Raw genomic sequence first — 17628 nt, forward strand, 5'->3', positions numbered from 1 at the left:
AATACTACCTATTTAGAAGCACTCTTCACAAGTAATACAAATGTTTTGTATTTCTCTTCAATGGCAGTTATCAGAAAAGATAGTAGTACAGACGCCGGGTGGATTTTGCAAAATACAAATTGGCTATGTATTGAGGAGAGGTGTAACAGGAGGATTTTTCATCTAAATTTTTTTTTTTTTTTTTTTTTTTAATCACACTGCCTCATGAAAGGTTCTAAACCCATAGTACATTAATACTATGAGGGACCTGATAATCCAGGAAACTTTCTCAAGTGACTTGATGTAACTGCTAGAAAGAGCATTTCCCAGATAATCAGTCATCCAATAAGGGCAACAGCCTTACGCCAAGTGATGAAAAATCATATAATACCTAAAGACAGTTACAAACATCAATGCCACAACAGGATTCAAATACATGGCCTGCAGACTGGAGATACTAACCATTGGCAGAGCTCAAAGTTCAGAACTACATTAAAACTGCTGTGTGCAGATTTCGTCATACAGATTTTGGAAAGATAAAGCACAGGAGTGTTTGAGGTAGGTAACAAAAGTAATGGCAGGATTATATGACACACAACTTGTTGAAAACTTACCAGATGCATGTTGGAGAGGAGAAATGCCAACAAGTGAGTGCAATCATATGGAGGTAGTACTGCCTCCAAGAAGTTATACTAGTTTTTGTCAATCTGCTTGGCTAAGAAGATAGCATTTCTACTTTCCAAACTGCACAGTGTAGGTTCAATTGCCATGTGATATGAATGGTCATGAATATCTTTTATAGGCAACAGATGATTTGATGGCATGAAACTGCTATGTTCAATACATACCTGAAACTCAATATATTTGATCTTTCGGTCAGGATTCCTGAATTATCTAACTCTTATCCCAAAGTATGAAATATTCTATAAGTTTAGAACCTTTTCACAGCAGGAGTGTAATAATAATAAAAAAATAAAAATAAACGGTAAAATATTCTTTGGCTTTTAATACTGTCAGATTCTTTTATTGCTACAAGACAATAGATGACACCATTCTTTTTCCAAATTCAAATCTTTATTTCGTCACAAAAAAATTCAAAATGGATATTTATTTTTATTCCCCCCCCCCCCGACACACACATGCGCGCGCACACAAGATGTAACAAAACTGTAGTATATCAGTGCCATGTATAGGTAAGAGAAAGAAATCTGCTGATGAGATTTGTGAACAGCTAAAGGTCAGTCTTTTAGAAAAACAGCAGGAAAAGAGGGAGGCTGTTCCAAAGAATAAGTACAGTAGAATCCAGCAAATTGGAAGAGCCATTTTATTGGAACAATTCTGGAAGAACAAAAATGAAATGAGAATATAACAAGAATTTGCTTCATTTATTTGGGACATAATGCCATTTAACTGAGCTGGCCAGTAACCTCTATCACATGGAGTGTTAGAAAAATTATGTAATCTTGCTTCAAAAATTTAGTGCTGATGACATCTGAATTTTATCATGCCACACTAAATGGTACCCAGTATTATATACACCCTACAGTGTAGGGTGTATATAATACTGGGTATATATCAATCAAAACAATGCATTGTTTTGATTGATATAAAAACAATGCATTGTCTAACAGTGTAAGGTTGTTCAAATATGTCAAACGGATAAATGAAAGCTGTTCATTATTGGAAAATGGACCAGGCCTAGATGCTTTAAAGGATTAGAATGAAAACTTTACCAGTTCAATACCATGCAACAAAAATGCATGGATGACATCTGAATTTTTAAAGAATTTGTTTATCAGTTGTGACATGGAATCACAATGGAAATGAAGGAAAAATTTTCTGGTTCTTGGCAAGTGGTAAAGAGGGCTAGCACGAAAGTAAATCTTTTACAAGCAATATATACAGTTTGTAGTCCATGCGGTTAGCCTAGTGGCTGTGCGCTTCGCAACCATATGCCTGGGGAAGGAGTGTCCTAGGTTCGATTCCCGTTGGTTACGTGAGGAGCTGAAGGATCTTCCTCAGCCATATCCAAGTTAGCAGGTCTTGGGCGGGGAGTAGGGCTTTTTCCCCAGTTTATCCTGGGGTTTTTCATCCTGCAAAGCAGGCAAACCGGCCTTGAGAACTCAACACTGTGGACATAGGATACACCAGGGCATAGGGTTGACCACCTTATCCTGTGAACAGTTTGAGGTCCGATGATTAATAAAACCCTCAACACTGTAAGGTAAAAGAGGGAAGATGAGATGAGAAATGTAGTTTGTGGCCAAACTACATATATTGCTTGTTGCTTATTCATGAGGAATAAGCAACAAGCCATTCAAAACTGTTTTGCTCACTGTCGTTTTAAACATTCAATCATGGATATGCCAAATATGGCATATCCATGATTGAATGTTTAAAATTTTCAATTTGAAACATTCAATCATTAAAATTTAAAATGCCAAATAAATCTAAATTATTATGTCATTAAAATTTAAAATGGCAAATAGTGAAAATGGCCCATTGATATGAACCATCAAAAACTATGAAGAGTTTGCATCCAAGAGTTTTTTATGAAATTATTTTTATGGCAAATATTTTACTTTAATTAAAGCCAATTGTTTATTTATAAGTCAGTAATTCTGCTATGCAATAAATGAACAATGTGTCAAAACTTCTGTCTTTTAAACTCTTGACATGCAACGTCATTTAACTGGGCCAAATAATACTGTCTTTAGAAAGAAAAATGATAACTAGTCCAGTATAAAAACAGGATAAGTTTGGTTCCAATACCAATTTGATTTAGAAGTCGAAAGTTTTTTCACCTGGTTATGCTATACATTAAAGATGCCAAGAAATTACATTCTTGGTTTAATCCTTTATCCAAGTATAAACAAACAAGGTTTGCACATGAAGTATCTTCATGACTGGATGACTTGTATACAGAGGCTGATGACATCATATTACTTGCCTAAGTATTCCATAATGCAAAACACACATCCACTTGGGTGTGTATAATGCTATGCATTATGTAAAAAATATTGGAAATATATTACGTCTGCATTACTTCAATCTTGGCATCTCTTCTGGGTCTGGCTCTGATGAGACCTCAATAAAGTCAAAACCAGTCTGGCTAGTGGCCCTTCCTTTGCATGTGTATTAATGCTTAGCATTATACACACGCAAAGAGGGTGTGCTTTGCATTATGAGATACTAAGGCAAGTGATGTGAAATCATTATATACAAGTAGCCAGTCATGAAGATACTTCATGTGCAAACTTAGTTTGCTTACTTACACTTGGATAAAGAATTAAATCAAGAATATAATTTCTTGGTATCTTTAATTTACAATTTGATGTAACTGAATAATTTTAATGCAGCTATTTTATACCTCTTAAAAATGCTTTTATGAATATGTACAAATTTGCCTCAGTTAGCAAAATATTGTACAACTTATGAATGCTTTTTTAATGACTCAGGTGAATGAAAAGAACCTTTCCATCCACTGCTCATTCAACCAAGATGAGTTGAGTCCCCTGCAGCCAGCTTGCCATTTCTCTGCAGCTTCTCTCTAGGAGTAAGTGTTTCATGTCTGTAGAATTGTGTATTCACGTCTTTAAAGATAAGAACCCGTAATAACATCATACCAAAACTGTGTGGTTCTACATGGGGTTCTTCTGCTATTACACTGCGATACTCCACATTGGCCTTAGTCTACCCTGTGGCAGAATATTGTTCACCAGTATGGCTAAACAGTTCTCATATCAAGAAAATCAACATGCAAATAAATGCAGCAATGAGGACAATAACAGGTTGTATCAAATCCACTCGCCTCTACTGGCTTCCAACTTTGAGCAATATTGTGCCACCAAACCTGCGCAGACAAAATGCTCTAGTAAAAGAATACAAAAAAAAATAAACAGCAATCCCCTGTTGCCGACATATGAAAACCTCCCATATATAAATATGAATCGCTTTAAATCCCGACAGCCTCCATTAATACTGGCTGAAGAACTAGTAAATAGTAATTTCAATGTTAATTCGAAATGGCTAGAAACTTGGAAAGAAAAATCACCACCACTTATATCTGTTGTAATAGATTTAACGGTATTGATATGAACACAGATGGATAAAAATAACTATATTTCTTATATAGTTATATTTTCTTATAACTATATAAGAAAATATAATACCAGCGAATTATTAACTTAAAAGCTAATATTTCGCTGGTATTATATTCAGCATCTTCTGAGTACACAACACAAAGTTTGTTACAAATGCAAGACAACCACAATCCGCTGTAACAGTGGGGCTAGTATAAGTAATTGTGAAATCGTGAAACACAAGACTAAAGTCCTAATAGGGTGCCATCTAGGTTAAAAAAAAACCTTAACAAGTATGGCTGTATAAATCTACCAAAGATTTGGGAGACAGTCATCCTAAGACCAAATTACTATTTATTACTTTTATTTTATTTTATTTTATTTTTTTCAAACTTTCTAAGAGACTATTATTTGGACTACTATTTCAAAACTTTGAACTACTTTTTTTTTTTTTTTTTTTTTTTTTTTTTTTTTTTTTTAACCTAGATGGTGCCCTATTAGGACTTTAGTCTTGTGTTGCATGCTGCAATTACTTATACTAGCCCAGTGTTACACCAGATTGTGGTTGTCTTGCATTTGTAACAAACTTTGTGTTGTGTACTCAGAAGATGCTGAGTACATTTAAAAAGCTAATAAAATATTAGCTTTTTAAATTAATAAATAGTTATTTTCTTATCCATCTGTGTTCATATCAATACCGTTAAATCTATTACAATGTCTGATGAACACATAAGCCTATCCACACCACTTATATCCTTCCCAACAAAAATCCGAAAGGGATTGAGCTTCTACGTCATCTATGGAAAAGCCTAAATAGGACATGGTATCTGCACGGACAGCTTACACAAGAGGGGAAGATCACCTACACCCGAATGTGACTGTGGGACCATAAACCAAACCATCTAACATTGTGGAAGACTGCAGCATAAGAGCCTATTACCCTGGTGACCTGAGAGATTTTTTTTAGGCAGATCCTTCAGCTCTTGATTGGCTATCTGAACCTTAAAATTTTAGACTGTTTTTTTTTTTTTTTATCTGATATTTGTATATGTGCATTACTTGTATAATTTTTATTGTCTGCACAAATATGTATTTATATTATTATTATTATTCATGACACCTCCAAGGAGTCCGAAGACTCATCACTGGAGGACACCTACTATACAACTGTCTCCACCACTACACTGAACCTCTACTACCAATCATCTCCATCAGCGCCATCTACCGTCCACCACCACCACCACTAGTATTTTTTGTCTGTAAATTGCGTGTGTTCTGAAAGGCAGATTTGTCTGTATGCGGGAAAAAAACCAGAGATATATTCTGATGTCATGTGTCATTATTATGCCATAGGCTAAATAAATAAATGTGTGTTCACGGATAGGTTTGCCTGTTCTGAGGGATAAAAAAAAAAAAAAAAACGAGTTTCCGGGAGGGAAAATCCTCTACCTCCATATGAGATCGGCTAACTCACCATTTGATTGAAAAGACCTGATAAAGTTTCCTCCATTGTAGGTGGGATTCATACCCTGGTCTTTTCAATCAAAGGGCTCATCTAAACCAAGCAATGGAGGCTCTGAAGAACATGTATAAAGTTTTTTGAATGAATGTGAGTTAGCCAGTCTCATAAGGTGTGACAGAATTTTTCCTTCCAAATAAAACAGGAAGAACACACACCACTAACAGACATAATACACTGGTCTCATAGCCTTAGTTGCTTTGGCTATAATTTAAAAGATAAATTTTTTTTTTTTTGAAAATTAATCGAGATTTAATAAATGAACCACACATGGTGAATTGGTTATAAACTAATGCTCCCTATTAAAACAGCAACTATTCTGCAAACATTAAGAAAAAAAAATGTGCTTAGGGCCATTCTCTTTACAAAGGCATATGGGATTTGGACCTGTGCATCTGAATTTAAAGGATCCCCAAAAGTAAAAATAATTATCTTTATTAATGTAATGATTATGTTTGTATGTTTTAGCATATTAAGGGCTTCAAATAATAGGAAGTAACTGAAGGCTGTGCGCAAGAGGTGAGGAATATGATTATATATGTGTGTGTATAGTTAGTTAGAGTGAAGAGAAGCAGTTTAAGGAAGAAGAGTAGAAGTAGTAGTCACTTGTTAATCACTGGTGCAATGAAGAGTCAAAAAAAAAAAAAAAAAACTTTGTATTTATTATTATTATTACAACAGGTGTCTCCATGGAGTCAGAAGACTCATTGCAGGAGATCCTATATTGACAATGATAATCAGTAATCTGTTGTCCACCCTAACAAGCGTTTATTGATCCTGGGAGCACTAATCAGGTATCTGAAAAAAACAATCCTAAACACTTAAATATAAAGAGCCAATAGGCTTCATTTTGGTGATATAAACATTATTTAAATTAAGGTGATATTAAATACCACATTGTTTTAAAACCGAATAAGAAACTCAAAGATTGGAATCAGAGAGTTTCATGCCGAATATAGTAAACTATAAAAGCATCGGCGATTACTAGCGTGAGCTAATGCAAGTAGTCCTAGTACATAGTACAATCTCAGACAACTCGCAGCAAAGGTGGTAAAGTTCTAATCGCTATTCTTGGTATTTTCCATAATGTAAAAACACATTTCCTAGGAAATGTATGCTGTTATTACATTATGGTGGGAGGTCACTACCCAGACCAGTTTCAGCCTTTTTTGAGGCTTCATCAGTGAGTAGCTAGACCAAATAAATATCAAAGGGTATAGCGAAAAGAACTTATATACTCTGCTATACGAGTTGTCAAAGAGGTGCGACCATTAAGTTACTTAAATATAAAGAGCCAATAGGCTTCATTTAGGCGATATAAACATTATTTAAATCAAGGGGATATTAAATCTCACATTGTTTTAAAACTGAATAAGAAACTCAAAGATTGGAATCAGAGAGTTTCATGCTGAATATAGTAAACTATAAAAGCATCGGCGATTATTAGCGTGAGCTAATGCAAGTAGTCCTAGTACGTAGTACAATCTCCGAATAAGAAACTCAAAGAGTTTCTTATTCGGTTTTAAAACAATGTGGGATTTAATATCTCCTTAATTTAAATAAAATTCCTAAACACACGACTCTTTCCCTAAGGTTTCAGAGCAGCATTACTAGGAGGCTTTTAAAAATTCATAGTATAGTAGTTCTGCCTGCATGAGGCATGGAGCACTGTAACTCCACAAGTTATGACATGCTGTTCAGTTGCTGACTAAATTTATTTTTTCATACGAGGAAAGAATTCTAGTTGTAAAGTGAAGGCTGATTATCATATTGTATAGTTATATGGTGTAGGTGAAACATTATATCAAGCAACACATGGTCTATATTTGAGTTGTAATGAGGTTTCAAGGAGGTGAAAGATGGTTTGAATGTTAAATCTGGTGTGAGACAAAAGTGCAAATTATTTCTGCTGTTAGTCATTATTTAAATGGATCCCATTATGAAAGCACATTAAACCATCAAAATTGGATATGTTAATCTTAAGCTCTTTACTTTATGCAGATGTTGCACTCCTAAATAAATACAGTACACGTCTGCAGTATACTCTAGCAAATCGAATAAGTGCTGTAATAAATTTGGTATGAAAATCAGTGGAATCAGAACAAGTAAAAAACATTTCACTTATTTAAGGCACAGTTTTGAGTAGAGATGTAAATTCAATTATTATTATTTATTATTATTATTAGACAGCTCCAGGAAGTCAAAGATTCATCGAGGGAGGGCACCTACTCTACATCTCCACCACTCAATCTCATCCACCAACCGCATCATCTACACCAATGCCATCTACAGTCCACCACCACCACTAGTATTTTTGACAGACAATCACAAACATTCATGCCCACAGTGGGATTCGAACCTGCAGTCTTTTGGCTGGAAAGCAGATACGCTAACCCAGTGGTTCTTAACCTTTTCAAAGTCATGGAACACTTTTGATTATAAGAAAAATTTAGGGAACACCAAAAGCATTAGGGTCATAAAACTAACAATAAACATATGCATGGACTTGGCTTTTATAAAAATGGAACTTATTTTAATGCGATACTTGAGCTTTTCGGCTTTTGCAGGTTTCAGAAATATCAGGTCTAATATGTGATATAGCTATCCTCATCTTTTTGTCTATATTAGTAAGTCTTTCATGCTTTTTAGATTTTATGGGTTAATATTGAGAAACCGAGCTCACACAAATATGATGTCGAAAACTAAACAAAATTTTCAGTGCTCTTGTGGAGAGAGCTGAGTATTCAGCTTGGACAAAAATACAAAATTCCTCAAGAGTTATTTTCACAGAATTTCATTTTTAGAGTATGATCCGTTGACAAGGTAACTAATTGTTCTTCTTGTAACGAAAATTCTCAACTCAATATATTAACTGTGCCAAATGGATTTCGTGTCCAGTCATAATTGTGTCTATTTAAGGAAGGAAATCTTTTCTTCCAATATTGTTAATTGTTCTATTATAACGGAAATAATTCCCTCGACATTTTTATTCAGAGTAGCCAATTACACTCAGAACTATGTCATGTGACATCTTTCACCGGCAGAACACTTGTAAGCAGTTTGCAGAACACAAGTGTTCCGGGGAACACCGGGTAAGAACCACTGCACTAACCACTCGGCCAACCAGGCCGGCAGTTTGTAAATAGACAACAGAATTAGCAAAGCTGAGTCGTAGGAAGTCAACTGAAAAATTTATATGGAATAAGAAAGAAATTACTCAAAACACTAAACTAGTTATATACAAGATACTGTTCAAACCGATTTTAACCTTTTCATGCAGTACTATGATAATATCCTGTCAGGTACATATAAAGAATTTGATTACGAGATGACAATATAAAAATATATGTCGAAGACATAACTCTCTAAATAAGAAATTGTACACTTGTCTGTTCCACACTATATGAGAGAGAGAGAGATTCAATGTGAGAATGGACCAATATTATGATATACATGACTTTGAGCAGAGCATAATAATTTATATTAGATATGTTAGTATAATTATCGCAAAAAAAAAAAAAACTGCTGCCCTGGCAGGATGTTCAAATACAAGTTTAAAAGTCAAGAACATCCTGTCAGAATACATCCTACTAAGTAGTGGTAAAATATAAAGAGGTTCAGAAAATTATTAAACACAAGATCAAAGAAGCAAAAGAAATCTGGATGAATGAAAAATGTAAAGAAATAGATATTCTACAGGAAAAGCATGACAATTTTAAACTACACAAAAAGCTGAAAGAGACCTCAGGTATATTTAAGAAAAAAACAATTCTGCATCCTTCGAAACAAAAAGGGAGAAATAATATCTGAAAAGGATGACAAATGATGATGGCTTGGTTGGCCGAGTGGTTAGCGTATGCTGCGGGTTCGAATCCCGCTGTGGGCGTGGATGTTTGCAATTGTCTATGGAAGTACTAGTGGTGGTAGGTGGCAGTAGATGGCATTGGTGTTAGATGATGAAGGTTGGTGGAGAAGTGAGATGAACAGTTGTAGAGTAGATGTCCTCCCCATGCATTCTAAGATCAGAGGTAGAATGTGCACTAAACTCAGCTAAAAATGGTAAAGCTTTAGACCTGGATAGAATACCAGCATAAATAGTAAAATTATTAGAAGATGACAACATTAATATATTAGTAAAGCTATTTAATAAGATCTACGATACAGGCATAATCCCTCAAGAATGGTTGCAGTCGACCTTCATCATGCTACCTAAAAAAGCAAATGTGAAAACTTGTAATGACTATAGAATGACCAGACTAACGAGTCACGTTCTCAAAATGTTTCTGAAAGCAATTCAAAAAAGAATATACAGAAAATGTGAAGACACCATCAGTGATACCCAATTCGGCTTCTCAGATCTTTGATAAAATGATTGCACTATTAAAAAGAATTGGATTAGATGGTAAAGACATCAGGATCATTGAAAACTTATATTGGAACCAAAAGGCATCTGTTCAAGTTGATGACAGACTCCATTAACATCAAACGAAGAGTAAGGCAAGTCTGTGGTCACCTCTTCTTTTTAACATATACTCAGAAGCCATATTTCAAAAAGTCTTGAAAGGAAGAAAGGAAGGGATTAATGTAAATGGTGAAATCATCAGTAACATTCAATACACTGATGACACAGCTCTCCTGGCAGACAATATTCAGGATCTTCAAAATCTTCTGGAACTAGTGAGTGAAGGGAGTGAAAAAATGGGATTAAAAATAAATATCACCAAAACTAAATTCATGGTCATAAGCAAGAAACCAATTATTAATTCAGCACTTTCTTTAAATGGAAAACAAATAGAAAGAGTGGCAAAGTTTAAATATCTCGGATGCTGGTTAAATGAAGATTGCAATCCAGAAATAGAAATAAAAGTTAGAATTGAAATGGCAAGAAAAAAACTTTCTCTTGATGAAATCAACACTGTGTAACCACAGTTTAAATTTAGAGCTTAGAGTACGCATGGTTAAATGGTATGTACGGTCTGTACTGCTGTATGGTGCAGAAACTTGGACCTTGAAGACAACATCAATAAAAAGACAAAGTCTTTGAGTTGTGGCTATACAGACGAATGTTAAAAATCCCATGGACAGCAAAAACGTCTAATCAGGAAGTACTGGAACAAATGGGGAAATCACGTGAAATTTTAAATACCATAAAAAGAAGGAAATCTGAATATCTTGGTCACCTACTTCGTAATGAAAAATAACAATAAAAGATACTTCAATTGATTATAAAAGAGAAGATAAATGGAAGAAGAGAACAAGAAAGATGAAGAAAATCTTGGTCGGCAGACATCAGACAGTGGACTGGCATGAACTCTGAGAGACTGCTCAGAGTGGTTGAGAATAGCTCAAAATTTGCCAAGGTGGTTGCCAACCTCCGATAGGAGATGGCACTCAAAGAAGTAGTAGTACTGGTAGTTGGAATTATGGCTAAAGCCTGTTAGCTGCATGTTTTTTTTTTTTTTTTTGCCTAGTTTATTTTTTTTTAATGAAAAACAAAACCACAAACAAAAAGAAGAGTTTCATCAACTAGAGGAACTTTTTCTAAGCCTTTTTTCGACTGGTTCCCGAGTTAGTCGATCTCTGGCACAAGCAAGCGGTTATTTTTTGTCCCAAAAACTCAATAAAATCGACCCTAGAACCCATAATATTGTCAGATATTAAAAATATCGGTACTTCAGATATTAAAAATATTGTGTTAGGTACCACAAGGTGGTAGCACTTGTTAGTTGTCTCTTCACTGCGTGTCACTTAATTAGTGATAGCCCTGGGCCAGCTATCTGTGTTTGGCTACCAGTGGAGATTGAACTGCCGACTCCGTCTCCAAAAGTTAGATAGCGCTAAAATGGCCTTGCCTACTCCCTATACAGGAATAAAAGGTGTTAGCTGTTTTTTTTTTTTTTTTTTTAAAAAAAAACCTTTATGGGAGGAAAAATTCTCCCGCCTCCATATGAAACTAGTTAAACAACTAACTTGAAAAACCTATATAACAGTTCTTCACATCCTAGAAAGGATTTGAATCTAGATCTTTACAACTGCCAAGTACATGTTACACAATCCTTGCAACTGCACTATACACACACCTAACAAGTGTCTTTTGTCTGGAGAATCTACTTAATGCATACATTAATGTGGATTTTCAAGAATTAGGCCGACTATAAAAACAAGTCACAATTGGTCAAATGATAGTATAATACTACAGTAGTCCACAAAAGAGCACAAGAACATATAGTGCACCAGATCTCATTACAGATGAAATATAAAATCACTGGGTTCCACTCCTGATAGCTTAAAAAAAAAAAAAAAAGCAGCTATAGGTACTGTGGGCACTAAAAATGAATGGGACGTGGTTGTCTTATTTTGACAAATCCTGGTTCAAAGAAGTCAACAGGACCAGGATAGTCCTGTTGACCAGCGGATTTATTATGGGGCATGCTTCAATTCCAAGTGGTGTAGTGCAGTGTTTCCTGAAGTGTATGCATATCGCTCCAGAAATACCACTTAAATCTACTGGTCAGAAAAAATTTTACACACTCATAGGATGACTTATGATAAAAGATATATATAAATACACACATCACCATTTCAATTTTATCAACAAGGAGAACATCTTTAATAACAGAATTTAAAACAGCCAAATTCCAATTATCTGCAATAATTTGTAAGATATGGCATGTCTCTCTTTAATTTTGCCACTAGTTCATTATTTTTTCTCAGCATGTTACACAACTACAAAGATATGAAATGCTACTTCTGTTCCACTGCCTGCTAACCAATTATTAGTCTTCCATGATAAGAACTTTTCATTTCACTACTTCATTTATCAAAGTATACTGTAGCTTGTGGAAAGGAATTACGTTAACAAATGCTTCTTCCAATTTTTATATGTGAATCTCATGCAATGGATATGTTTCTCCTTATTTGAAAGATTTGAAGCAGCATCTAGAACATGGATGTCCAACCTTTTGGCTTGCCTGGGTCACATTGAGTGAAGAGGAATTGTCTTGGGCCACATATAAAATGGATAATATAGTTAATGTATATAAGTAACAAAACTTCCATGGTTGGTTCACACCAACCATGGCAGGCGCAAAGCTTCCTTATTTACTTGGGGAATAAGACCAAACTCATCTTGTGACTGTGGTGAGGATAACCAAACTAAAACATATCGTATTTGACTGTCCTCACAGAGCCTTCATGGGACCAGTATCTGATTTTATAACAGTTTCCACTGATGCTGTTGACTGGTTGACAAACTTAGACATTCAATTTTAATTTTCTGTTTATGTATATATGACTACAGTGTCACTTCACGCTCTTGCATTCTTTTATGCATTTTATTGTCTTGTATGTAGTTTTTTTGTGCATGTGGTAGCATATGCATGTATTCTTCTTAGCCAAACGCTAAATAATAATAAGTATATTCTAGTCTCTTTCCTGTTTAGCGCAGTGGATGTGGCGTTTGCATACCACAGCGCTTGGCCGCACGAAGGAAGACTTGGTTTCTTGTCTAGTTGGCGACTAGAGGAAATTTTTTTAAGCCTTTTTTCGACCGGTCCCCGAGTTAGTCGATCTCTGGCACGGAAAAAACGGGTTTTTCCTCCCGGAAACTCGGGTTTTTCAGCCTGTAAACTCAAGAAAATCGACCGTAGAACCCGCATTATTTCAGACATTAAATATATTGTGTTAGGGTTAGGGACCACGAGATGGCAGCACATTTGAGCCGTCTCTCTCTTCACTGTGTACCGCTTAATTAGTGATAGCCTTGGGCCATCTATCTCTGATTGGTACCAGTGGAGATTGAACTGCCCACTCAGTCTCCAAAAGTTAGATAGGGCTAAATGGCCTTGCCTACTCCCCCGTATACGGGAATAAAAAGGTGTTAGCTGGTTTTTTCTTTTTTTTAGTCTCTTCCCTTCAGTTTTGCATGTCACTAACTAAAAGGAGTAGTTGCATTTCCTTTCATTTATTGCCCTAATGAAGGGTCAATTTATATAAATTACCTATGATATAATTCAATAGGAAAGAAAGACGTTTATGAAAACAACAGATTGCCAGCACTTGCAATGGAGACAAACTAACTTTTAATGATATAATATCAATAATGTGATCTGGTCTCCTACTCATCTTTGCAAGGTAATCATTTATTTTCTTAATGAACACTATTAAAGAGTTCTGATCATGTACGTTCAAGCATATAATTGTACTAAGCTAATTCACATTGTGAAAATAAGCCTGTACCAATACTACATTATAACTGCATACCTCTTAATGGTTAAAGATGTTGGGAAAATTACAGTTGGCAGTGAAACAACTGAAAATTGGTCTTGTTAAATTATTATTTTTTTTTTTTTTTTAATGGTATGTCTGGTTTATATAAGAATGGTGATGACTTGCAGGTTATGCAAAATTAAATGTTTGAGAATATGTGTCTATTTATTTCAAAATTAACCTGAGGATGCAGGATAGGTTTTAGTTTACAACAGAGTGAGAGACAAATAGTGCCACCTCTTCACAGTAACAAGAATTACTTCACATTTCAGAAACCAGCAGTAAAGTATCTTAGGGAGAGCCTCTGATCAAACCAACTTTTGGCAGGGTCAAATGGTCTACGAAGGAATTAACTTATTAAATTAATTACATAAGATACTATCTCCTGGATGAATATAAAATTCTATATTACATTCATTGGAAGCTGCCTATAATCAAATAACTTGATAGTGAATGAGATGTTTTAAAATGAAATTAAAAAAAGTTGGTCAATTGGTAGAGCCTCTACTACTAATGGCCCACGGAAAAAGTTAAACAAGTTTGAGCGTGGTTAGTAGTTGGAAGTGAATAATCATTCAATGCTGTTGCGACACTCTCCCTCGATGAGTCTTTGGACTCCCTGGAGGTGTCACATAACAATTCCAGAAAAAAAAAAAATTATGCTAAAGAAACGAAGTAATACATTTTGAAAGCATTTACGAGGGAGGGGATGGAAAGTTCTGCTAAACACCTAGAATAAAAATTATATTAAAGCGACTGATATAACACAAGAAAGAACATACTAGTAGCAGAGTTATGAAGATAACTTATGTTCTTATATCCTCTCTTTATGTTCTTTTTCTTCTGGTTATATAAGTTGCTTTAATATCATTTTTGTTCCAGGTGTTTACAGAACTTTCCAGCCCGACCCCCCCCCTCACAGAATGAGACTGAAAATTCACTCATCAATTGTCTCTGATAGCTTGCCTGCAGCAAGTGGATTTCTAGAGCCATGCCTGGGCATACACAAAAGGTCTAAAGCATATGGGGCACTTTAATTTTTATTAACTTAAAAAAAAAAAACTTTTACGTTTTGTGCAGGTCTATTCTATAATTAATTTTTCGATAACTAAAATATCTAAAGGAAGTTAAAACAAAATGTATCTCTTGGCATGATTCGAACCATGTTAGGGCTGTGTCTGATTAACAGAACGATTGCATATTCCAACCACATGATTTGAACTATCTGCATTAAAACTTTAAATTAAAATAGTTCTAACCATGCAGTCGGAAATTCCCATTAAATTTCTGAATCACTGGCATCTTAAATGTAACTGTTCTCATTTCAATTTGAGACTATTCATGCATCGATATATATATTTAAACGTGTTGGTGTCAAAGTTGTTTCACCAAACTACTTTCTTCCTAACAGAAAGGATTTCACTCATCTCGTTAAGCTTTTTTATTATTATTGAAAATTTCATAATATTTGTTCATACTGTATGTATATTAAATTCGTATAAAAAGATATTTAATAATCAAAAAAAAGTTTCCCATTAGTAATTCATCATCATGCAAAAAAGGTCCCCCCCCATTTACATCATAATGCAAATGCCATATTTGAATGAAATATAACTTCTTCCCAAATTGCTTTTGCCTGGGAAGGGGGGAGGGGTACACAGTGTTACTAAAATTTTAAAAAGGGTATGCTGGCATTGAAAGTTTGGGAAACACTGGTGCAGAGAGTGTCATCTTGACAGATGTGAAGTTTCCTACCCATGAAGCAAAATTTCACAAAAGTTATTTGAACACTGGGACCAAGTGTTCAGTTTATACTCACAATTTATCCATCTGGCCACTTCAAAGCAGAATAATGAACAATGCTAGAAAGTACAATTATTCACAAATAGTTAAAGGAAGACAAGGGTTAGTTTACTGGCCTAATTAGTTGTGGATTTTCTAATGGGCATCTGTGGAATGGCTGCAAAAGATGCAATGCAGCTCAATCTAAGGCACCTGCAAGACCTGGCTCCCAGCTCCCACTGAAAAGACTTCAATAAAGGTCAAAACTAGTCTGGGTAGTGGCTATTCCCTTAATGCACAGCATTATACATATCCGCAAGGAGATGTGTTTTGCATTATGGGAGATACTGAGATAGGAGTGTTGTGAGCTTGCTCCACCTTTGCAATGAGTGGCCCAGTGTTGTACCACCTTACCTCAGTCCTGATGATACTTTCAGGCGCAAACTTTGTTTGCTCACACTTGGATAAAGGATTAAACTAAATTTATTATACTCTTGTGGAATGCATTCAGAATGTATGACTGACAATTCTCATCAGCTGTTAACAAGGTGGATTGTAAGTATATATTATTACCTAACAGACTATATATTTCTTAGTCACCTTGTGACTAAGAAAGGATCATGGAATGAGCCAACACTGAGTATATTACACTGTTTCTGTGTGTATAAGTAATGTAAAATCAAGGTTAGGAGCTAACTTACACTACCAATAGAAAGAAAATACTATTCAATCAAATTTCACTGAATCAAGTACAGCAATTACTTTGTGTTAGGTTGTTCAAAGTTTCTACTGCAACAAACTAAGGTCATGAAGTACAGTGTATTATGCATGTCAACTGCAGGTGTTTCATGGCTGGCTTGCTTTCTAGAAAAATCATACTCTTAACAGGATAGATGTAGTTTCAGTTTAAGAGTCCTAGAAAAAGTTTCCATGCTTTATTATTTATATATATATAACTAATGTAACATATATGACTAATGTAACATACATTACATCAGTTTTTAGCTGAATAATCAAATTGTGTTTTCAATTTAATTTCCGTGTTGGTCAAAATACTGCCAAGTAAAAATATTTTGCTTGAAAACTCTCACACAGAAATTGCAACAGCTAACAAATAATAACTTAAGACAAAAATTAATCAATAACCCGGCTGTGGTAATTCACCAGGTCATCCACATTTTATTGACTATTTTGTATATAATATTTATTAAGTTTTTTCCACACTCCTGGAACTATGTCATAATTATCACAGATATGAAATGTTAGTTTTAATTTCATCCTTCGCAAGAGCTTAAAATGCGTATAAAATGTAGCCCAGTCATCAAAACAACAAACATTAACTCTAAACGAAATGTAACGTTGACCTACGAAGTAAAATCTGGTGGTTATGACCTAAATTTCATTCCTTTTAACATAATAACCTAGTTATTTCTTGGGAATGTTCACCAGCTCACCATCAAAATACTCAGGCAAAGCATGCCCAGGACTGAGTAACACTAAAAATATCACTAACCTAACTCGGAAGTAAGGAGCAACTTTCTGTCGGTGAACAAAATCTGTTCCATCAGATCCTGGCACAGTAATATTATTTGCGGTGGAAGCCATTTCTCATTTGTGCCTGAAGTTAAAAGTTTCATCAGCTAGTTTTGTATTTATAATTGAGATGGAATACAAATTTTGTAATATATCTCAAATAAAGGATCACACATTTGCCATGGTTTAAAAATTTACATAATTTTCTCTGACTCTGACATTCCGTAAGTGGCAAGTAGAACGACATCTATAGTCAGTGTTACATTACCTACATTTTCATCTAATATAAAAGTTTGATGCGGTTATATTGTTATTTTTTATTATTTATTTTTAATAAAGTGCAATGCATATGAGTTATTTATTTATTTAAATATCCAGAATTAACTTAAAAGCTTCAGCGCCAGTTGTCATGTGCACTTTGGTTTGAAAAAAAAAAATTCTTCTCAATGTGACGTGAAAACCTTT

At 34.8% G+C, this 17628-nt stretch overlaps 1 protein-coding gene across 1 annotated transcript in view; it reads right to left on the reverse strand.

Moving 5' to 3' along the window:
* The window catches only part of jagn (jagunal), a 29965-nt gene extending 12563 nt beyond the window's left edge, over positions 1-17402 (reverse strand). The window contains exon 1 of the mRNA XM_090403765.1: positions 17144-17402. Coding sequence (XP_090259891.1) covers positions 17144-17235 — 92 coding nt within the window. The 5' untranslated portion in view covers positions 17236-17402. The remainder of the gene's footprint in view (positions 1-17143) is intronic.
* Between the last annotated feature and the right edge of the window lie 226 nt (positions 17403-17628).

Source organism: Typopeltis vanoorti, chromosome 14 (assembly GCF_054136105.1).
Source record: "Typopeltis vanoorti isolate ZY-2024b chromosome 14, IOZ_Tvanoo_1.0, whole genome shotgun sequence".
Lineage (NCBI taxonomy): Eukaryota > Metazoa > Arthropoda > Arachnida > Uropygi > Thelyphonidae > Typopeltis > Typopeltis vanoorti.